The sequence below is a fragment of the Danio aesculapii genome, chromosome 10 (assembly GCF_903798145.1).
Source record: "Danio aesculapii chromosome 10, fDanAes4.1, whole genome shotgun sequence".
Lineage (NCBI taxonomy): Eukaryota > Metazoa > Chordata > Actinopteri > Cypriniformes > Danionidae > Danio > Danio aesculapii.
In genome coordinates, this window is record NC_079444.1 from 12,276,499 (window position 1) to 12,294,257 (window position 17,759).

Consider the following 17,759-nt stretch of genomic DNA (forward strand, 5'->3'; position numbering starts at 1 on the left):
GGTTTACCCTAGCATCCTGGCTTCTTTCCATCATGGCCCTACTAACCATCCCCATATCATAATTGGCTTCATCACACTATCTCTTCTCCACCAATCAGCTGGTGTGTGGTGTGGTGTGGTGTGTGGTGTGCGGTCTGGCGCAGTATGGCTGCCGTCATGTCATCCAGGTAGATTCTGCAAACTGGTGGTGGATGAGAAGCTCACTTAAATTGCATTTGCGATAGGACTGCATGATATTTTATTTTTCTGCAATAGATATTGCGATATGAATACAGTTTCACATAGTTTGAATAACACTAATTATCCATTTTATAGGGAGTCTAACAGTGTTCAGGTACAGAAATTGAATAATCACAATACAAAAAATGCTTTTACTACTTTGCTTTTTCTCGTTAAATTCTTAGATCAAGTAAAAATATTGTTTTGCTTTCAACTTTTATTTTCAAGTCAAAATGAAAAGAGTTTTTCCTTTAAAACAAGTAAAATTATCTGCCTAAAAAAAGTGTTTTCGCATTGATATGTAGATATTTCGACTAGAAATGAGACAAAAATTCTAAGTAAGAAAACCTTTTTTTTTGGCATAAATCATATAAATTCAGTATAAATACAGTAATTAAATACAATTCTGTAGCTCCTGGTCAACTATAATGCAGACTCAGCATTGCATGTTTTGCGATGTGACTATTGCAAATGCACACAATGCGATATAGATGCTAAGACAATATATTGTGCAGCCCTAATTTACGATTTCTCTACGATTTCTCATTTCTCTTTGAAAATGTTTTCTATACGTTAAGATAGAAAGTCAGCTATAGCCTAGTAGGACAATATACGAGTTCTTTGACAAAATACTCTGCCTTCTCTCCCATATTTTTAGAAATACAAAAAGATCAACTTATTATCAATGTGAATTTGAATCTAATTAAGCATGTTTTGAATTTCAGATTGTTCCTAATGAACTAACATCACCTCTAGTGTGAACTTGACAGGTTTGGGGTGATACACACACTCTTGTGGTTTGCCAGCTTAGTTGTGGTAAGATTTATTCAATTGTTAGCAAATTAGAAGTCGCTTGATGCAGTCTTTGTGTTATGGTTACAATGTCTGCACTCTGCCGCTTATGACGTGTGTTTGGCCACGACTTGACTCATCAACTCAGTCATTAATATTTAAACTTCCAGTTGTTCAATTATTCAGTCTCCTCTATACTTCTCATTTGACCGAGAGGGAGACCTGGAAAAGGAATATTCTTAACTATCCCCCTTGAAATGTGATATCATATTATTATTATTATCCACCGCCTCTGTTTTAACAATCTGTTTCTAGACCTTGAAGACTTTTGCCCTCTCTATGCAACACTGAGATTATACTGCTTGATTATAAAACTTTGAACCATGCGTAAAAGTCAAAAACAGTACGAGTGGAGCTTGAGAATCGGTATTTCCACTCTCGCAAAGCAAAAGGAGCCACCCTGAAAAAAACTGATCTAAAAACCCTTTCTAGATGTTTTTGCACGGCAATGGCAAGCTGGTGTAGGGGCGAGGGTTAAATGTCGAAGTCTGGATTCATGAGAAAGATTGGTCGTTAGCCAGTCACTTTGTGTGCTTGCTTTATAAAAAGTAAATCATCCAGAGCTCCCCGGGTTTCGCTTATTTGAATTGTCTGAATGAGCGACAATCGCTGGCTGCTCTGGAGAGCCGTGAGTGACGACAATGTCTTTCCTCCACTCCTCAGACTTTAAATGTGTGCGTCAGGTCTCATCCAGCGCTTCATCACCACAGCCTCTCTCTTTCTCCCTTCTGATTTGTGAAATGACAGGTCTCTTCCCCGCTGGCGGCCCGGGAGGGTTTGCTGAATGGCTGTCATTGTGCTGGCCGCGGGGGGATGTCTGTGCCCTCTGGCTGATGAGGCTGCAAGACAGTGGGCACACTCTGGCTGCTCTTCAAAGCGCTCGGTCCTTAATAAACTCTTACCCCCTCCTCCTTTTATCACAAGGACACTTTATCACACTGTTCTTTTCTTTTCTTGAGTTAACAAATACCTTTTTATCTGCCTCTGCTGTCTAACAAGGGCATATCTCACAGCGCCGCTATTTTAAACAGCCCATCACACTTCTTATTAATAGCGGTGCTATTTCAGTCAAATTGCTTAATTTTCTAAACGTTTGGATCTCAATTACTTTGTCTGTTTATACAAATGACTTTCTGCAGATCGTTAAGCTGCTGGTTTGTGTCTTTTGCTTTATTCTGCACACTGACACTTCTTGGGTTTCTGCACATTTTTGTACTCATAGGTTTGGAGACATTTGTCTGATGCACAAAAGAAAATTGATTTGTTTTTTTGCTAGTTTTCTGTAGCATAAAAGCACATCGGGAGGCTTTTCGCTCATGTTTATCATCATCATTTTTTAAGACGTTTTTCTGCATTCAAACGCAGGCAAATCTGCCTTGAGCAGAGAGAATGTGCAAAATTACCCTCTGACATTAGAGGCTCTTAATGAAATTGCAGGTCAGGAAAGAATAGTGAAATGAAACTTGCCATCCTCTTTGCTACTCTTGACTCCTGTTGACATTATTTTTGTTATTATTCAGCTCGTTGTGTTCAGACACCAATGAAAAAAGCAGCTCCATGTTCATCTTGCCTTGGTGCATCATCTACTTCATTGAATGAAAGCGAAACTGGGACTGCTCTAAGGGGTGTTTAATGTAAATTCAGCAGCTCCTGGAACGTGAACAAAAGTGCCAATCTGATTAATGGAGAAATGATTGACGTGGCACGTCAAAAAACAAAACAAAAGCAAGCATGAGGCATCTCTTTAAAAATGACGTTTTTATGGCTAGTGTTTTTTGCGTTGATGTGCTCAATCACATTGGCCTTTGTTTAGTCGTTAGTCAAGGCATTAAATGTAGAGGAAAAGCACCCCTGTGTGAACAGGCCTAGGGTTGGGCCATGTCGACCAATTTGGCATTGTACAATGTCTAATGTGAAACATCCCAATGGATGACGGCATCGTCATCGTAAGCGCCCGTGAATGAATTATTTTTGAATAATTAATTAATTCATAACGAATTGATTATTTGTAGCCTACCATTTTAACTACCTGACCCGCATAGTCTTTGTTTTACCCATAACCAAATTATAAATAAATAAAAATAAGTTACACACAAACTACCACCTGTCAATCACTTTGTCCACAGGACTCTGGCATGAATAGGCAGAGTGATCTGTGTCCTTATAATTTGCGTCAACAAACTTAGTAACTTAGGAACCAACCAACAGTATCTGAGGTTTTCGCTAAAATTTCTAAGTACAAGCATGAAAGTGAAAGATTCAAAAGTGATAGATTCAAAAGGCAGAAGAGTCGTTGGATACAGAAGAGATTAATTAAATATCACATTTAACAACTATAGTGAGACGCGATCCAGCCATACATCTTTGATAAACTGTCTGACGTGCACTGCTTTCTGGGGTGACTGCTGGAGCTCAGAGTCAGACGTGCACATAGTCTACACTGCAGCACATGACAGAGTGTGTGTGTGAATGTGTGGTGTCACGTGATGTGCATTTTCAGTGGTATAGTGTGGTCGGAGGACTTTTTAGAATTTTAAAACTAAGACGTATTAATGTGAACAGGGCCTAAGTGTGTATTTTTCTCGATGGATGATGGCATCGTCTATTGACCCAACCCTAAACAGGCATTAAGTCAGTTAAGCCCAAATGCTTTTAGCTGTGCAAGCCTAGTTCTACATTGTTTTCTATTAGCATGAAAGAGCAATAATTTTGTTAGTACATTTTTTGCACCTGATTAATAAGTGTGCATTTACACCTGCTTCATATAGTTTTATTAAAATGTACCAGAGTTCATTTGTGTCAAAATGGCAGTCATTCTCTGGTGCACACCAGAAGCAGACCAAAATAATTTACCGAGATGTGCTCGAAGAGGTGGTTTCTGTATGCTTTCAAATGAACTCTGGAGCAGTTCATTCGTGGTGAGAATGTGGACCAACCTTGAACTAACCCCGAATGAAAAAAGTACTTCGCTTTTTTGGACTAAACTAGCTGATGTAGTCAGCTGCGACATGCATTGACACTTTTTGGATATATTGCAGGTCACTGACAAACATGGAGTTGTAAGGAATTCCATACTGCATGCTGACTTTTCCTCAGCTTTTTGTTTACTTCTGTGTGTTGCACATGCGAGTTCGCCACGTGTTAATTCTGACCAATCAAAATGCCAGTTTATGAAATTCTTCTACCCAATGAATGCTTTTTGGTTTGTTTTAACTGGTTTGGTTCAGAGCAGTTGATCTGTTTGAGAATTGCATTCTGAGTTCTCCTGTATTGTAGAATTCTATCCTGCTATCATCCCGTATAGATATTTCTCCTGTATTTTCAATCTTTCTATGAAGGGTGGCGATAAATATTAAAGAGCCAGTCCTCCCTATACCTGCCCATACTGCCAAGGGACACCCGTTGCAGTTAAATGTAAATCTATTCTGTGCTTTCATTTTATTTAGGCATGAAAACACATTAAAATAAATATAGAAATGGTGGGATTCCCTTCCTTGTCATTACAGGCACCGTTGCCCCTCTAATGCAATCGTCAAACAGTCAGTTCATGTATCGGTACCTGACTGTCAGACGCGCTCCAAAGTGATAAAAAGACACTGTAGAACAGACATAATAATAATAACAACAACAACAACAAAAATAATAATAATAATAATAATAATAATATTAATATCTAAACATGTCGATCTTGGTGGGGTTTTTTTTAACAAAAAAAAATGAGCATAAAAAGTTAGGAAAGCAATCTAATGCTTTCATTATAGATGTGTGCATTTTTAAAGAGACACTGCTGTTATTTAATGTAATCAAATGAAAAACTAAATGAGAGAATCATTTGCTGCTCTTTAATCAAAATGTTTATATTATTCAGTGAAGAAAAGGTTAATGAGATTTGATAAATTTATTCAATTTCTTTTTAATAGCTATAATTTACTGATTCATTTATTTGCAGCTTTTTATAATGAATGCTAACGCCAACTGACTCGAACTAGCACTACCTACTGCACCACTGCGTCACCTCCTTTGTAAATAATAATAATAATAATAATAATAATAACAATAATAAAGCATATTACTGACTGTTTATTTACAATGAAACACCTTCAGATGACCATATTTAGTCATTTGGTGTTATATAAATATTCAATTTTTTGGTGGATGGAAAACCAGTATAACCAACCCTAGTGGTAGTAGTTGATCACAGTGCTCCTGTGAAGATAATCCTGATAAATAAGAAGGAAAAGCTTTTGAATTTTGAATGCAGTTTTAATACCAGGTTGAAACCGATGACCACTCTTGGTTGGATGACTGAAAATGCCTCTTAACTCCAGAAATAAAATGTCCATAGAGAGAAATTTACCAACTTCTCACTACTCTAGGTGTGAGAAGTAGTGGTTTATTGGCACTACATTTATACAAGGACACAAGTACTCACTTTTGCATACTTTTATGCTTCCCATCCAGTGTTGTTAATGTAACCAATCAGAAATTAAGTGGCGATGTGAGCCTTATAAGTAGGCAGAACATTACCGCTAGTGTTTTTTAAAACCAAAATATAGTGTCATGACAATATCTTAGCCTGTGACACTTTGCTTATTAAACAAACATGGTGGAGATGAACCTCATCTGAAGAACAAAAGGCTATTCTGAGGAATTTGTTGAGCCCCGAGGAGTAAATTAGCAGGTGTTCCTCTGTCTTTGCATTTTTCTCAGCTTTCTCTACTCTTGCTGGCACTCTGGCTGAGGGCCCCATTGTGTTGCTGTTGCCTAGGATATGCTTCTCTTGTTTGGTAAATGGTAGCATGTCCAGACAAGCAAAATTATAACTTAGTTGGAGGTGCTTTCCCATTTGGCCTGCTCATTTCCGACCAAGGGTCAATGCAGGACTCTAATAGATAGCTCTTCAACCCTGTGGAATCTTCACGTCTTCTCATCTTCCTTGCTGAAATATTTATGCGCTCTTTCCAACACAATGGACATTTATTAAAGGAATACTTCTTTTCCTTCTGTACAATTAAAGCATATTGACCAGGTGGGCTTGCAAAACTACACTACCTGACAAAAGTCTCGTCGCCTATCCAAGTTTTTGTTACAACAAATAATAACTTGACTTCTAATTGATCATTTGGTATGAGAAGGGGCTTATATGAATGACAAAGGCCTCTAGATTGTTTATTTTTACCAAAATAAAATACGATCATGCCTTGATTTTTAATTATTTAATTAGGACAAGTAAGGTCTGACTTTGCTTAGACAAAAATCTTGTCACTTAACAGAAACAATGTACAGTATAGAATATAAAGTCATGGTGCAGTGGAAAAAGAATAATTATTGTGTATGACTCCCATGAGCTTGGACGACTGCATCCATAAATCTCTGCAATGACTCAAATAACTTATTAATAAAGTCATCTGCAATGGCAAAGAAAGCGTTCTTGCAGGACTCCCAGAGTTCATTAAGATTTTTTGGATTTATATTCAATGCCTCCTCCATCTTACCCCTGACATGCTCAATAATGTTCATATCTGGTGACTGGGCTGGCCAATCCTTGAGCACCTTGACCATCGTTGCTTTTAGAACTTTGATGTGGAGGCTGTATGAGAAGAAGCTCTGTCCTGCTGAAGTATTTTCCCTTTTCTGTGGTTTGTAATGTAATGGGCAGCACAAATGTCTTGATGCCTCAGGCTGTTGATGTTGCCATCCACTCTGCAGATCTCTCACATGCCCCTATACTTAATGTAACCCCAAATCATAATTTTGCATTCACCAAACTTGACTGATTTCTGTGAGAATCTTGGATCCATGCGGCTTCCAATAAGTCTTCTGCACATACCTGTCAACCCTCCCGTTTTCCCTGGGATTCTGCCGTATTTTTCAGTTCTATACCACTATCATCCAGCAAAGGTATTTTCCCGTATTTCTCCCGTATTTTCAGTCTTTCTCTAAAGGGTGGCAAATAAACATTAAAGAGCCGAGCCAAGCTATACGCAACCTATACCGCCGAACCACCAAGGGCCGCCCCTTGCTCCTAAATGTGAGTCTGTTTTGTGCTTTCGCTTTGTTTAGGCATGAAAACACTTTAAAATAAAACGGTGGGACTCCCCGTTTGGGTGTGTGTTTAAACAGACATATACATATAATTAATAATATAAAGATGTCGATCTTGGTTGTTCTTTTTTTTAAACACAACTAATTTCGTCCTAAATGAGCATAAAAGGTTAGGAAAGCAATCGAACTCTTTCATTATAATGTTAGATCTGTGCATTTTTAAAGTGACACCTCTGTTATTTAAAGTAATCAAACGAAAAAATCTAAATAAATAAGAGATTCATTCGTTGCTCTTTAAGCAGAATGTGTAAGTTTTACAGTGAAGAAATGGAGAATGAGATTCTATTTCATTATAATAGCTATTAATTTTAATAAGCTAAACTGTTTGCTAAATTATTTGCTGCTAATGTATACTATATTTCTTTTGTAATTAATAATAATAATTATATGTAAAATAATAATTATTTCCTTTTGTAAATAATAATAATTAAACATATTACTGACAATTTAACTTTTTATTTACAATAAAACAGCTCCTAATAAACATATTTACTAATTTGGGGATTTATTAGGGGGTGGGGAGGGGGGGGGGTGGACATATCCCTTATTTTGGTGGGCATATCCCTTATTTTCACATCCCAATGTTGACAGGTATGCTTCTGCAGTATCTGTGATGATTGGGATGCAGTTCAACAGATGATTCATCTGAAAAATCTACCTTCTGCCACTTTTCCAAATGATCAACTAGATGTCAAGTTATTTTTTGTTGCTCTTACAATTGGGATCGACGACAAGACTTTTGTCAGGTAGTGTACTCATTTTTAGTTGTAGTTCTCAATCCTGTTTATGACTAGTCAGCAGAGACCCAGCACATTCATGATACCAGACTAACATTTGAGAGCAGTGGCATAACTTTATGGTTTCTTTGACTTTTTTCAACAAAAAACAAAAACCTAGATATTTTTACAACTTATCTGACTTATCACTAAAAAGCTTTTGTTGTGTCATTATTTTGGACAATGACAGGGCTGTTTCATTTGGCTTTAAGCTGGTTTAATTTGTGGTTTATCTTGGAGAGCTCTGTTACAAATTCAAATCCTTCTCACTGGATTTCAAAGTGCTGTTTAGTGGTTATGTAAATGACTGGTCCAGTGAAACACATTCGATTTAGCTTTTGGCATTCATATTTACTTCTGATCTGAACTGAAATGGTCCATATGTTGTACTTTTTTAAACAAGTGCTTTTTCATTCTGCTTTTTGTGTGTTTAGTGACATGTCTTATGCACAACAGAATGCAATCACTTATCAATTCAAATCTGTAGTGTCACTAGCAGACATGTATAAAGTACTAGAGACCCAGACTTGAGTAAAAGTACAAGTGTTCTATTAAAAAAGTGACTTTAGTAGAAGTTGAAGTGCTCTTTACGCACCTTACTTAAGTGGAAGTACTAAAGTATTCAACATTTTTTTGTACTTAAGTATTGCAAGTAGTTTATTTTAAAATTTACTACTCAAATATTGAAAGTACAACTATTGTGTTATGTAATTATTAAAGAAATCAGTCAAAAGAAATCATATTGTTTTAATTAGTTAAAATATCTTTTTTGGGGCACGTGATTAAGCAGAACGAAAAGAAACATGGTTTACGAGATATATATATCATTAAGGCTGTGTCACGCTGAATGGTGTATATATGTATATATGTATATATGTATATATGTATATATATATATATATATATATATATATATATATATATATATATATATATATATATATATATATACATATATATATATATATATATATATATTATATATATATATATATATATATATATATATATATATATATATATATATATATACACCATTCAGCGTGACACAGCCTTTATGATAGCCAGCTAGTTCATGTTAAGTGAACATTGCAGCATGTTATGAACCATGGAAAGCTAATGTTTACTTATCTAGTGCTTAACTCTGCTTTGTGTATTATATTATTTTGAATTATTATTTTATATTATTATTTCTTCAAATTCAACGGTGAATTTTTGAAGGCCATTATTTCGCAATCTTTTGGGAGGCAGAGTATGTACTTCATTATATATGAATTGTCTTTTACTTCGATAAATGCAAACATGGACTCTAAATAGGGCCATGGGTGGTCTTCTTCCTCATCTCCACGAACAGTTGAAAGTGAAGGAGTTGAAGGTGGATTTTCTGGGTTTTCCATGTCGAAAACAAACTAAAGTGCTCTCAATGCAGGCAGGCAGTCCTGTCTACTTTGATCGTCTGAATGATGTCGAGCCAGCTTATTCAAACCTGTGACAGAGCCGTTTGCTGCTCTGGCATTGATAATGTGGGTTTGGAATGATTCGTAACATTTTTACAATTGTAACGAGTAACTATGCAGCACATAAAAAATCTATCGGAGTAAAAGTATTAAACTCATCGAATATATGTACTGAAGTAAAAGTGGAAGTAGGAGGAAAAAAAACAACAACACAGATACAGCTTTTTAGTACTTAAGTGCAATAGTAAAGTAGTTGTACTTCGTTACTATACATCTCTGGTCGCTAGTGTAAAATCGAACAAAATATAGTCGCACTTTAGGAAAAAGGTTACAAACTTTGACCATAGTCTGGAGCACTTACAGTGTGGTAAAACTAAATGGCTAGACACTGCTTACTAGAGACTTTGAAGAAAATAAGTATGAAAGCCCACTATAAAAACAGAAATAGTTAGCCACTACATTCCAAATACCCTAACAAGAGCTTTGTAAAAGAAACATACTAAAATCAAAGTCAGACTCTACTATAGCCAGATTTGACGTCAATGAACCGCTCAGCACCTGAACCAACTGAGTTGACCTGACCTGCACCCTAACACTGTGTCACCTTAATGGCCCTTTTATAAACCAACACACCACATGCAGGAAATGAGAATGTCAGCTTTAACCAAGACAGAAGGCTCTGTAATCATTTGGCTACCAAGGTCTCCAGCAGTGGAGCGCTATTGAGTGGCTCCGCTAAAGGTGACGCACTCTTTTCAGGACTGGGGACCCGTAGAGGAGAACAAATACCAGTGTCTATTGGATGCTCACATACCCAGCTCCCAAACAGTGTGGATGCCAAGAAGAGGTCCTCTATGAGGTCAGCCTCTAAGATGCCATTGTTAGAGTCTAGTAACCAAGTGGTTTGGGACTTAAGTTTATCAAGAGTAACATTCAACACGGGTAACGCACCTTTACCACCATTTGAGTGTGATTTTGGTTCAGAACTAGAGCCTAGTTCCTATTAATTTTAATTTTGTCTTTTGACATCCAAACCCCCAGCATAACATAAAAAATGGATCTTAAGTAGCCCCAAAACATAGAAGTAAGAACTGCTTGCCAACAAGTTGAACAGAAAAGGTTTTGAAATAACATTGGAACACAAAGCTCAACATGTTATTAATATTGGTTATAACTAGGGCCAGATAGATTCTGCGGAATTTTTGTGCTATTTCTGTAGAGAAATCCCTAAATGGATTTATGCGAAATGACTTTGAGAGTATCATAACTAAAAACTTCAATGTATCAAATAAAAAATAAAAAATTTTTAACTGTTATTTAATGTTTACAGTCGATCCAATTAGATCCACTTATTTGGTAAACAAAGCAAGTCTCTTATATATTATATCTACTATAAGACAGAAAATATTATTTTACAAACTGTATTGTAAATAAATCAAGTGAACATTTTCATATTAGTCAATAATATTACTGAAATTAATGTAAAAACTGAATTAATATAAATTTACACACGTTTACACAAGTAAATAAATAGACTTAATAATGGGCTAAAAATCAGCAAAAATTTGCGGATTTCTGCACGCGCAAAATCCGTGTGGGCCTAGTTATCGCCACAAGTTCACCTCACTTATAAGCTCGGTCTATACAAATTATTGTGAGATGCACAAAGACACTATTCTCGCTTGTAATATCCATCTATACAAATTATGGCACACTGCATGAACACATCATTCTCAATTGGAATCTCCATCTATACAAAATATGACGAGAATAATAGACACATTCTTCTCTCATCTAATCTCAGTCTATGATGTACAAACACATAGTATTTATTTTGTTTGGATGGTGATGTAGGATTGCAAAGCAATTAACATTAATAGCATCTTTAGCAGCTTTTCCTCTATCGGTCTGAATTTTAACCGGTTGTTTTTGCTTTTCCATTCTGTGTCGATCTGGACCAGTCAACATGGATAGAATTTCACTTTCCACTGTGGGGCTGATAAAACAGAGCTCTCTTGAATGTAATACCAATGCATCAGTTGTTGTGTTAGTAACGCAAGTGAAATGTAAACCGTGATATGTACAAGGATCGGACTCCTTTTTTTCTGATATTTACTGTTCAATAAAAATAAATAAATCTTCCTTCTAGCCAGCTATGAAGAAACTGTTAGCCAAGCAACAGAATGGCAACGTCATATGCACAAGCGCTCCACTGATCCCTTACTTTTCAGCTTTGATGTCTAACTGTGCCTAGAGAATGGTGCCATTCCAGGCTTATGTGGAAACATAACTGTAACCATATCTGACTTTTCTTAGAACAATTTGACAAAATAGTGGAAAAGCGACTTTTGTTGCTGGCATGTTTGTATCCTGTACTTCCATGTTTGAATAACTAGGAAAGACACAAAAGAACTGGCTCAGTGGCAGCTCTTAGACCTGTAATAAAGCAGACCAGTCACCAGAATCAACTTCGAACTGACAATAGCACTAGCTCTAAACTAGCACCCATTCATTCTGATGGAAAGGAGTAACAGAAGAGCTGCTGAGGAGAATGTGTCACAGAGAGGACCAGATGGATGGAACAAAGGCAGGCATTGTTACAGGCTTGAATGGCTCACGTGTTTCTGGGCTGGAGGCCCAGGCTCTGCAGCTTACCTGTGCTTTGTAGCCATGTCAGAACCTGGCATCAAAACATAGCTGTCAAGTCCTATGAAAATATTATTATACCCCATCTGAAGATGCTGTATTGGGAGCTGCCAGAGGACCGGGCTCTCTGAAAGGCAGCTGTTGGTGGGGGCAGTGTTTGCACATGGAAGCAACTTCCTCTCCCAGACTGGAGTTTGGCAGTTTATCTATGAGGACCTCACACCATGGAAGTGTGTCTGCCTGGGCCTGTCCTTATCAGCTGTCCTGTGACATCTGCATCTATTGTCTGAACAAGAGCACTGATTGTAAGATCCATTTTTTTTGAGGATAAGATTACCTCAGATTTAGGACCAGTTTAAACAAATTTGGTTATGTGGGATAGCTACTGGACCATGGAGAAGGAATGAGCAAAATGGTGTCTTGTAGTAGTGGCTCCATTTTTGGTGTCAAACTCATCTTTAGTCCTAAAAGAGCAACTAAAGGTAAAGTGCTTTGCTTGCTTGTTGGAAAAATTGTAGTTTGATTGATTGAATCTCTATTTTTGAAACACGAAACCCTTTTTTTGTGTATATTTAGAACTCTTTAACTAAAATTATACAAATTTTCATGTCAATCCCCCTTTATTAATCTGGGGTCGCTTCAGCGGAATGAACCGCCAACTTATCCAGCACGTTTTACGCACCTTCCAGCCGCAACCCATCCCTGGGAAACATCCATACCCACGCATTCAAACTCATACACTACAGACAATTTAGCTTACCCAGTTCACCTGTACCGCATGTTTTTGGACTGTAGTGGAAGCCGAAGCACCCGGAGGAAATCCACACGAACACTGGGAGAATATGCAAACTCCACACAGAAACGCCAACTGACCCAGCTGAGGCTCGAACCAGTGACTTTATTGCTGTGAGGTGACAGCACTACCTACTGCACCACTGTGTCGCCTATATTATATTATATTATATTATATTATATTATATTATATTATATTATATTATATTATATTATATTATATTATATTATATTATATTATATTTTATTATATTATATTTTATTATATTTTATTATATTTTATTATATTGTTATGTTATGTTATGTTATGTTATGTTATGTTATGTTATGTTATGTTATGTTATGTTATATTATATATTCTCTTGTATCTAAAACTATCCACAGTAGTTTGTCCTGGCTAAAGAATTATTAGCCCCCTTTTTCTTTTTTCCCCAATTTCCGTTTAATGGAGAGATTTTTTTTCAACACATTTCTAAACATAATAGTTTTAATAACTCATTTCTAATAACTGATTTATTTTATCTTTGCCATGATGACGGTAAACAATATTTTACTAGATATTTTTCGAGACAGCTTTATACAGCTTAAAGTGACATTTAAAGGCTTAACTAGGGTGGTAAGGGTGATTACTAAAGTCATTGTATTATGATGGTTTGTTGTGTAGACTATTGAAAAAAATATAGCTTAAAGAGGCTGATAATTTTGACCTTAAAATGTTTTTAAAAAAGTTTAAAGAAAAAATACTATCAGACATACTGTGACAATTTCCTTGCTCTGTTAAATATCCTTTGGGAAATATTTAAAAAAGGAAAACAATTTCAAAGGGGGGCTAATAATTCCGACTTCAGCTGTATAAATGTTGGGCCAGTAATAATCTGTTTAAAGAATGGTAAAAAGTAAAAGCAACTACTGGTGCTTACAAAGAATCTCAAGCTCTCGGAAGTAGCAGGACTGTGGGTGCACGAGCATTGTTTAATTTTCTGTCTATTTCAAAGAGAACCAAGTGCACCAGTTACATTTCCAGGCACCGTTGCTTCACGCAAGGAAACGAGTGCGTGAGTGCAAGCTTTTAAAACACTCGCGCACATCCCATCAGCTCTGCGCGTGCTAAACTCTAAAGCCCTCGTCAGTGAGCAAGGATTGCCTGTGTTTCACCGTGCACTTGATCCCCTCATTCGTTATTTACCTGCTTTATTTTGCTCGCACATTATTTTTGCTGCTTCTTGATTCTAAGATTTGCACGCATATTGACTAACGGTCATAAACTACCATTCTAATCTTTAGCCAAATTAGCCAAAGTGGCTAGTAAGAACGACTCTGTTTGTGCATGCTAATTAGTGTAGTATACTTTAAAAGGCTGCTCTATCATACGGTAAAAAAGACAAGTTTACGCTGGACTTTAAAACTGGAATTAGTTAAAGACTAATTATACGGATGGTCCTCAACAGCAGTTTACTTTCCAAATTGGACCAAACTGACGTCATACTGATTTACAACATCTCAGGCATGTGCATGAATATACACCCCCCCCAGTTTTCAAGTGGACTGGCATGCATTACTTAGTTGTCCTAGGTTTATGTTCACAGATTTGTCCACAGTCATGCTAAATATCATAATAATAAGCCCTCACTGCTGGAGCTCTGTGGGCCTGAGGTGTATCGGTTCAGCCACAACATCATTTCTTGAGGTGCCAGAATCCAGGCCTGTCTGGAAGCCATGCTGAACTCTGGATCTAACAAGGCGCCACGCGATTTATTAGAGATTTTTATACTTCTAATGCACATATTTGTTTCTGACACATGCTGGAACACCGCGCCTGAGATAATTGTTGGGTTTATTCCCGTTTTTGTGCGAACACACAATCCCCTTGTTAATTGTGGAATGAGAAGCTTAATCAGTTGGAAACCCCGGAGCTTAGGAGATGCTCATATCCTGTGTGCTCTTCAGGGGATTGTGTTTTCATATCAACCATTTCAAATAAATAAATACAAATAATGAAGATCGGCACCCTGCAGACATTCAGAAAATCCCTGAAGTCGCTCTTGCAAAACCTTATACGTTCGGCAACTCCATTTGATTTGTGACAGCATGTCAAGAGATAACTTGAGGCAAGGTTTTGGAAGATTTTGCCCAGAACTTGAAAGAAATTTGATAAGTTTTGCTAGTTGTGCACATCAGATCAATGATTGCTCATATATAGTTTTTTTGTAAAATAATTGTGATTTGTGATCTGTGATGAGTTGGATGCATTCTGAGGTAGTGTTTCTCGACTGGTGGGTTGCAGCGGTGATTCCAATCTTGCTTTGATAGACGTGCTTAAAAGCTGTTGACAGTTCTGTCAGACCCCGGTATAAGTAAAGAATGTCTGAGGTAAAAAAGACACACATGGTAGTAATTCAGTATCTGTGGTCAAATAAGATGTTGTCCGATAATGTGTATGTGATGCAATAGATCCTTGCGGATCAACTGCGGGACATTATACCAGGTTCACAAAAAAACAAACAAAAACAATTGCTTGAACCAAAGATGTAAAAAGAGAGGTGATTTTTATTCACAGAGCACCATAAAATGTCCAGTGGCAAAAAGTATAAACAATATGTAGAGGTGTCCACAAAAATACAGCCCAAAAACCAAAGTATTAAAACAACAAAACAAACAAACAAAAAAATAAAACAACAAAAGAAACAAACACAAAATATAAATATATACAAACGAGTATCTGTGGTATACGAAAAAGGTCGCTCGTGGCTCAAAAATAGCACGCTCGCACCACTGGGTGTCATACGTACATACATCACCTTTAAATTATTGTTTGGCTTATACCAACTAACAAAAACTAGTTTGGCACTGCTATTTAATATCCTGATCTTATACTGTTTATTCAGCAGTATGAATTGTGTTCTTTAAATTTATGTGTAAACTCCTTCCATTTACAGAATTATGTATTATTTTGATTTATTAAGTAAAGTAGGATAGCACTAGTTTTGTGAAGTAAATTTTAGGTTGTAATTTGAAGACCATAGAAAATGTGTGTCCCACTAGTTGAGAACCACAGTTTTAGGAGCCATTTGTCGCAGACATTTTAAAATTTCAGTTCGTGCCTGAACATGTTTGGTCTTTTTGAGTCTGTTTGAGATTTGGTCATTTTCCATGTCATGTTAACTTATGTTTAATTTACGATTTCGAATGATTTATCTCAAATAGCAGGAAAAGTATCTTCAATTGTTACGATAAAAAAAAGTGTGCTACATGTTTTTCCTTCCGTAACGTGTTTTTCCCTTCTGCGTTTTGCAAGCCTTATTGAGAAAGCTCTCCTTCCAAGACTGGAAATTAATTCCAGCTCTTGCTTGAATGTCTTTCACAGTGATGAATTGCGAAAAGAAGCTCGCCAGCTGAAGAAAGAATTACTCGCAATCAAACAGCGAAAAGAAGACGGTGTGAAGAAAGAAGAGGACGTCAGCGAGGGTGAGTGTCTGTGCCACAAAATCACAGCTGTTTGTCTTTCTGTTGACAGAATTTGAAAAAGCTCTTTAGAAATTACCCGCGTTCTTTGAAACTGTCATGTTTGTACCGTTTTAACAGCGAAAAACATAATTTATTTCTCACACATGGCGTGTTGAATGCATTTCAACCTCTCTCAAAATCAAGTCTGCATCCAAACAGCTTGTTTTTCTACATCAGGCCTTGCTTTTTTATGTCTAATATATGTGAAGCTGTTGTGTGGATGTGTTCTGAAGACCTGATTGAGTGTTGGCTGTGAGGGAGCGTTTGGATAACATTAAACGTTTGGCATTGCTAGCTGTTGTTTAGTCAGCGTTCCTAGTTAATTACTTACCTTTTGTTAGCGTTTCCAAAGAGCAGTGAAACTATATTTTCATCATTCAGTCATCAAGTCAAGTCTGGGTCAGGTTTGTAATGTTCTTTTGTTTGCTAAGTCATGTCTTTCTGTGGTCTGAATACATTCAATTTCTGTTTAGCTTAACTATATGAATGTGCCTTTCAGGTTTATGCAGATGTATTTTTTATCCTTTTCTCTCTATTTATTTATTTATTTGACAAATTTAATATGTTGCATTGAAATCAACTATAGAAAAAAGCTTTTTGAAGGTTCCTTTCATTGCCAAAGATGGCTTTATCCAAGACCAAACAGTCCATTTAAAAAAATAGATATGTGCAAGATGTATTTAAAAGCGTACAATTAAAACGTTCTCAGTTGAAATTACAGCCATTTTTTACAATGTAGAGAATCATTCAAATACTAGCTCTAAAGTGACTTGTGTGAAGTACTGTAGCAATGGTTTCTGCTGTTTTGGCGACAGCTGCAGATGTGAATAAATGACGGAAGAAAGTGGTTCCTAAAACAAAAGGATTTTGAGACTCTCTGTGTTTAATTTTCTTGTCATATACACGATTATGCCGTCAAACTGTTGTATAAACGGAATATCTCACTCGTAGCAGCTTATCTAACAAAATAATTTATGATAACGGTCCAAATTTAGTACACTGAAATTTATATTAGAGAAAAATATTGATAAAAAAATTTGAATTAAAAAACTAGCAAAATTCAAGAGAAACAAAAAAATTATGAAATTTTGTCGAAATTTTGTTGTTTAAAATATGTTAATATTAATAAATCCGTTCATAAATCAGTTTGTGCCAAAATAGATTACATATATTCACTGAGAAATTAATAATAGATATACATCTGTATATTTCACCTATGGAATACATAAAATGAATGGGTAAATACATGAATACACTAATAAAATGCCAAAAAAGTTAAGTTTATTCCGTATAATCCAGACACATCTAAAAATATTGGAAATGATAATGTTCACTCTACATTTTACAGCACAAATTAGATCTTTAAACAAGAAATTAAATCTATATTGCCTTTAGGAAGGTCTTTCTC

At 36.3% G+C, this 17,759-nt stretch overlaps 1 protein-coding gene across 2 annotated transcripts in view; it reads left to right on the plus strand.

Moving 5' to 3' along the window:
- cwc27 (CWC27 spliceosome associated cyclophilin) overlaps positions 1–17,759 on the plus strand; it is an 83,180-nt gene that overhangs the window by 26,831 nt on the left and 38,590 nt on the right. For both annotated transcript variants that reach the window (XM_056466751.1, XM_056466750.1), the window contains exon 11: positions 16,212–16,312. In XM_056466751.1, coding sequence (XP_056322726.1) covers positions 16,212–16,312 — 101 coding nt within the window. The remainder of the gene's footprint in view (positions 1–16,211; positions 16,313–17,759) is intronic.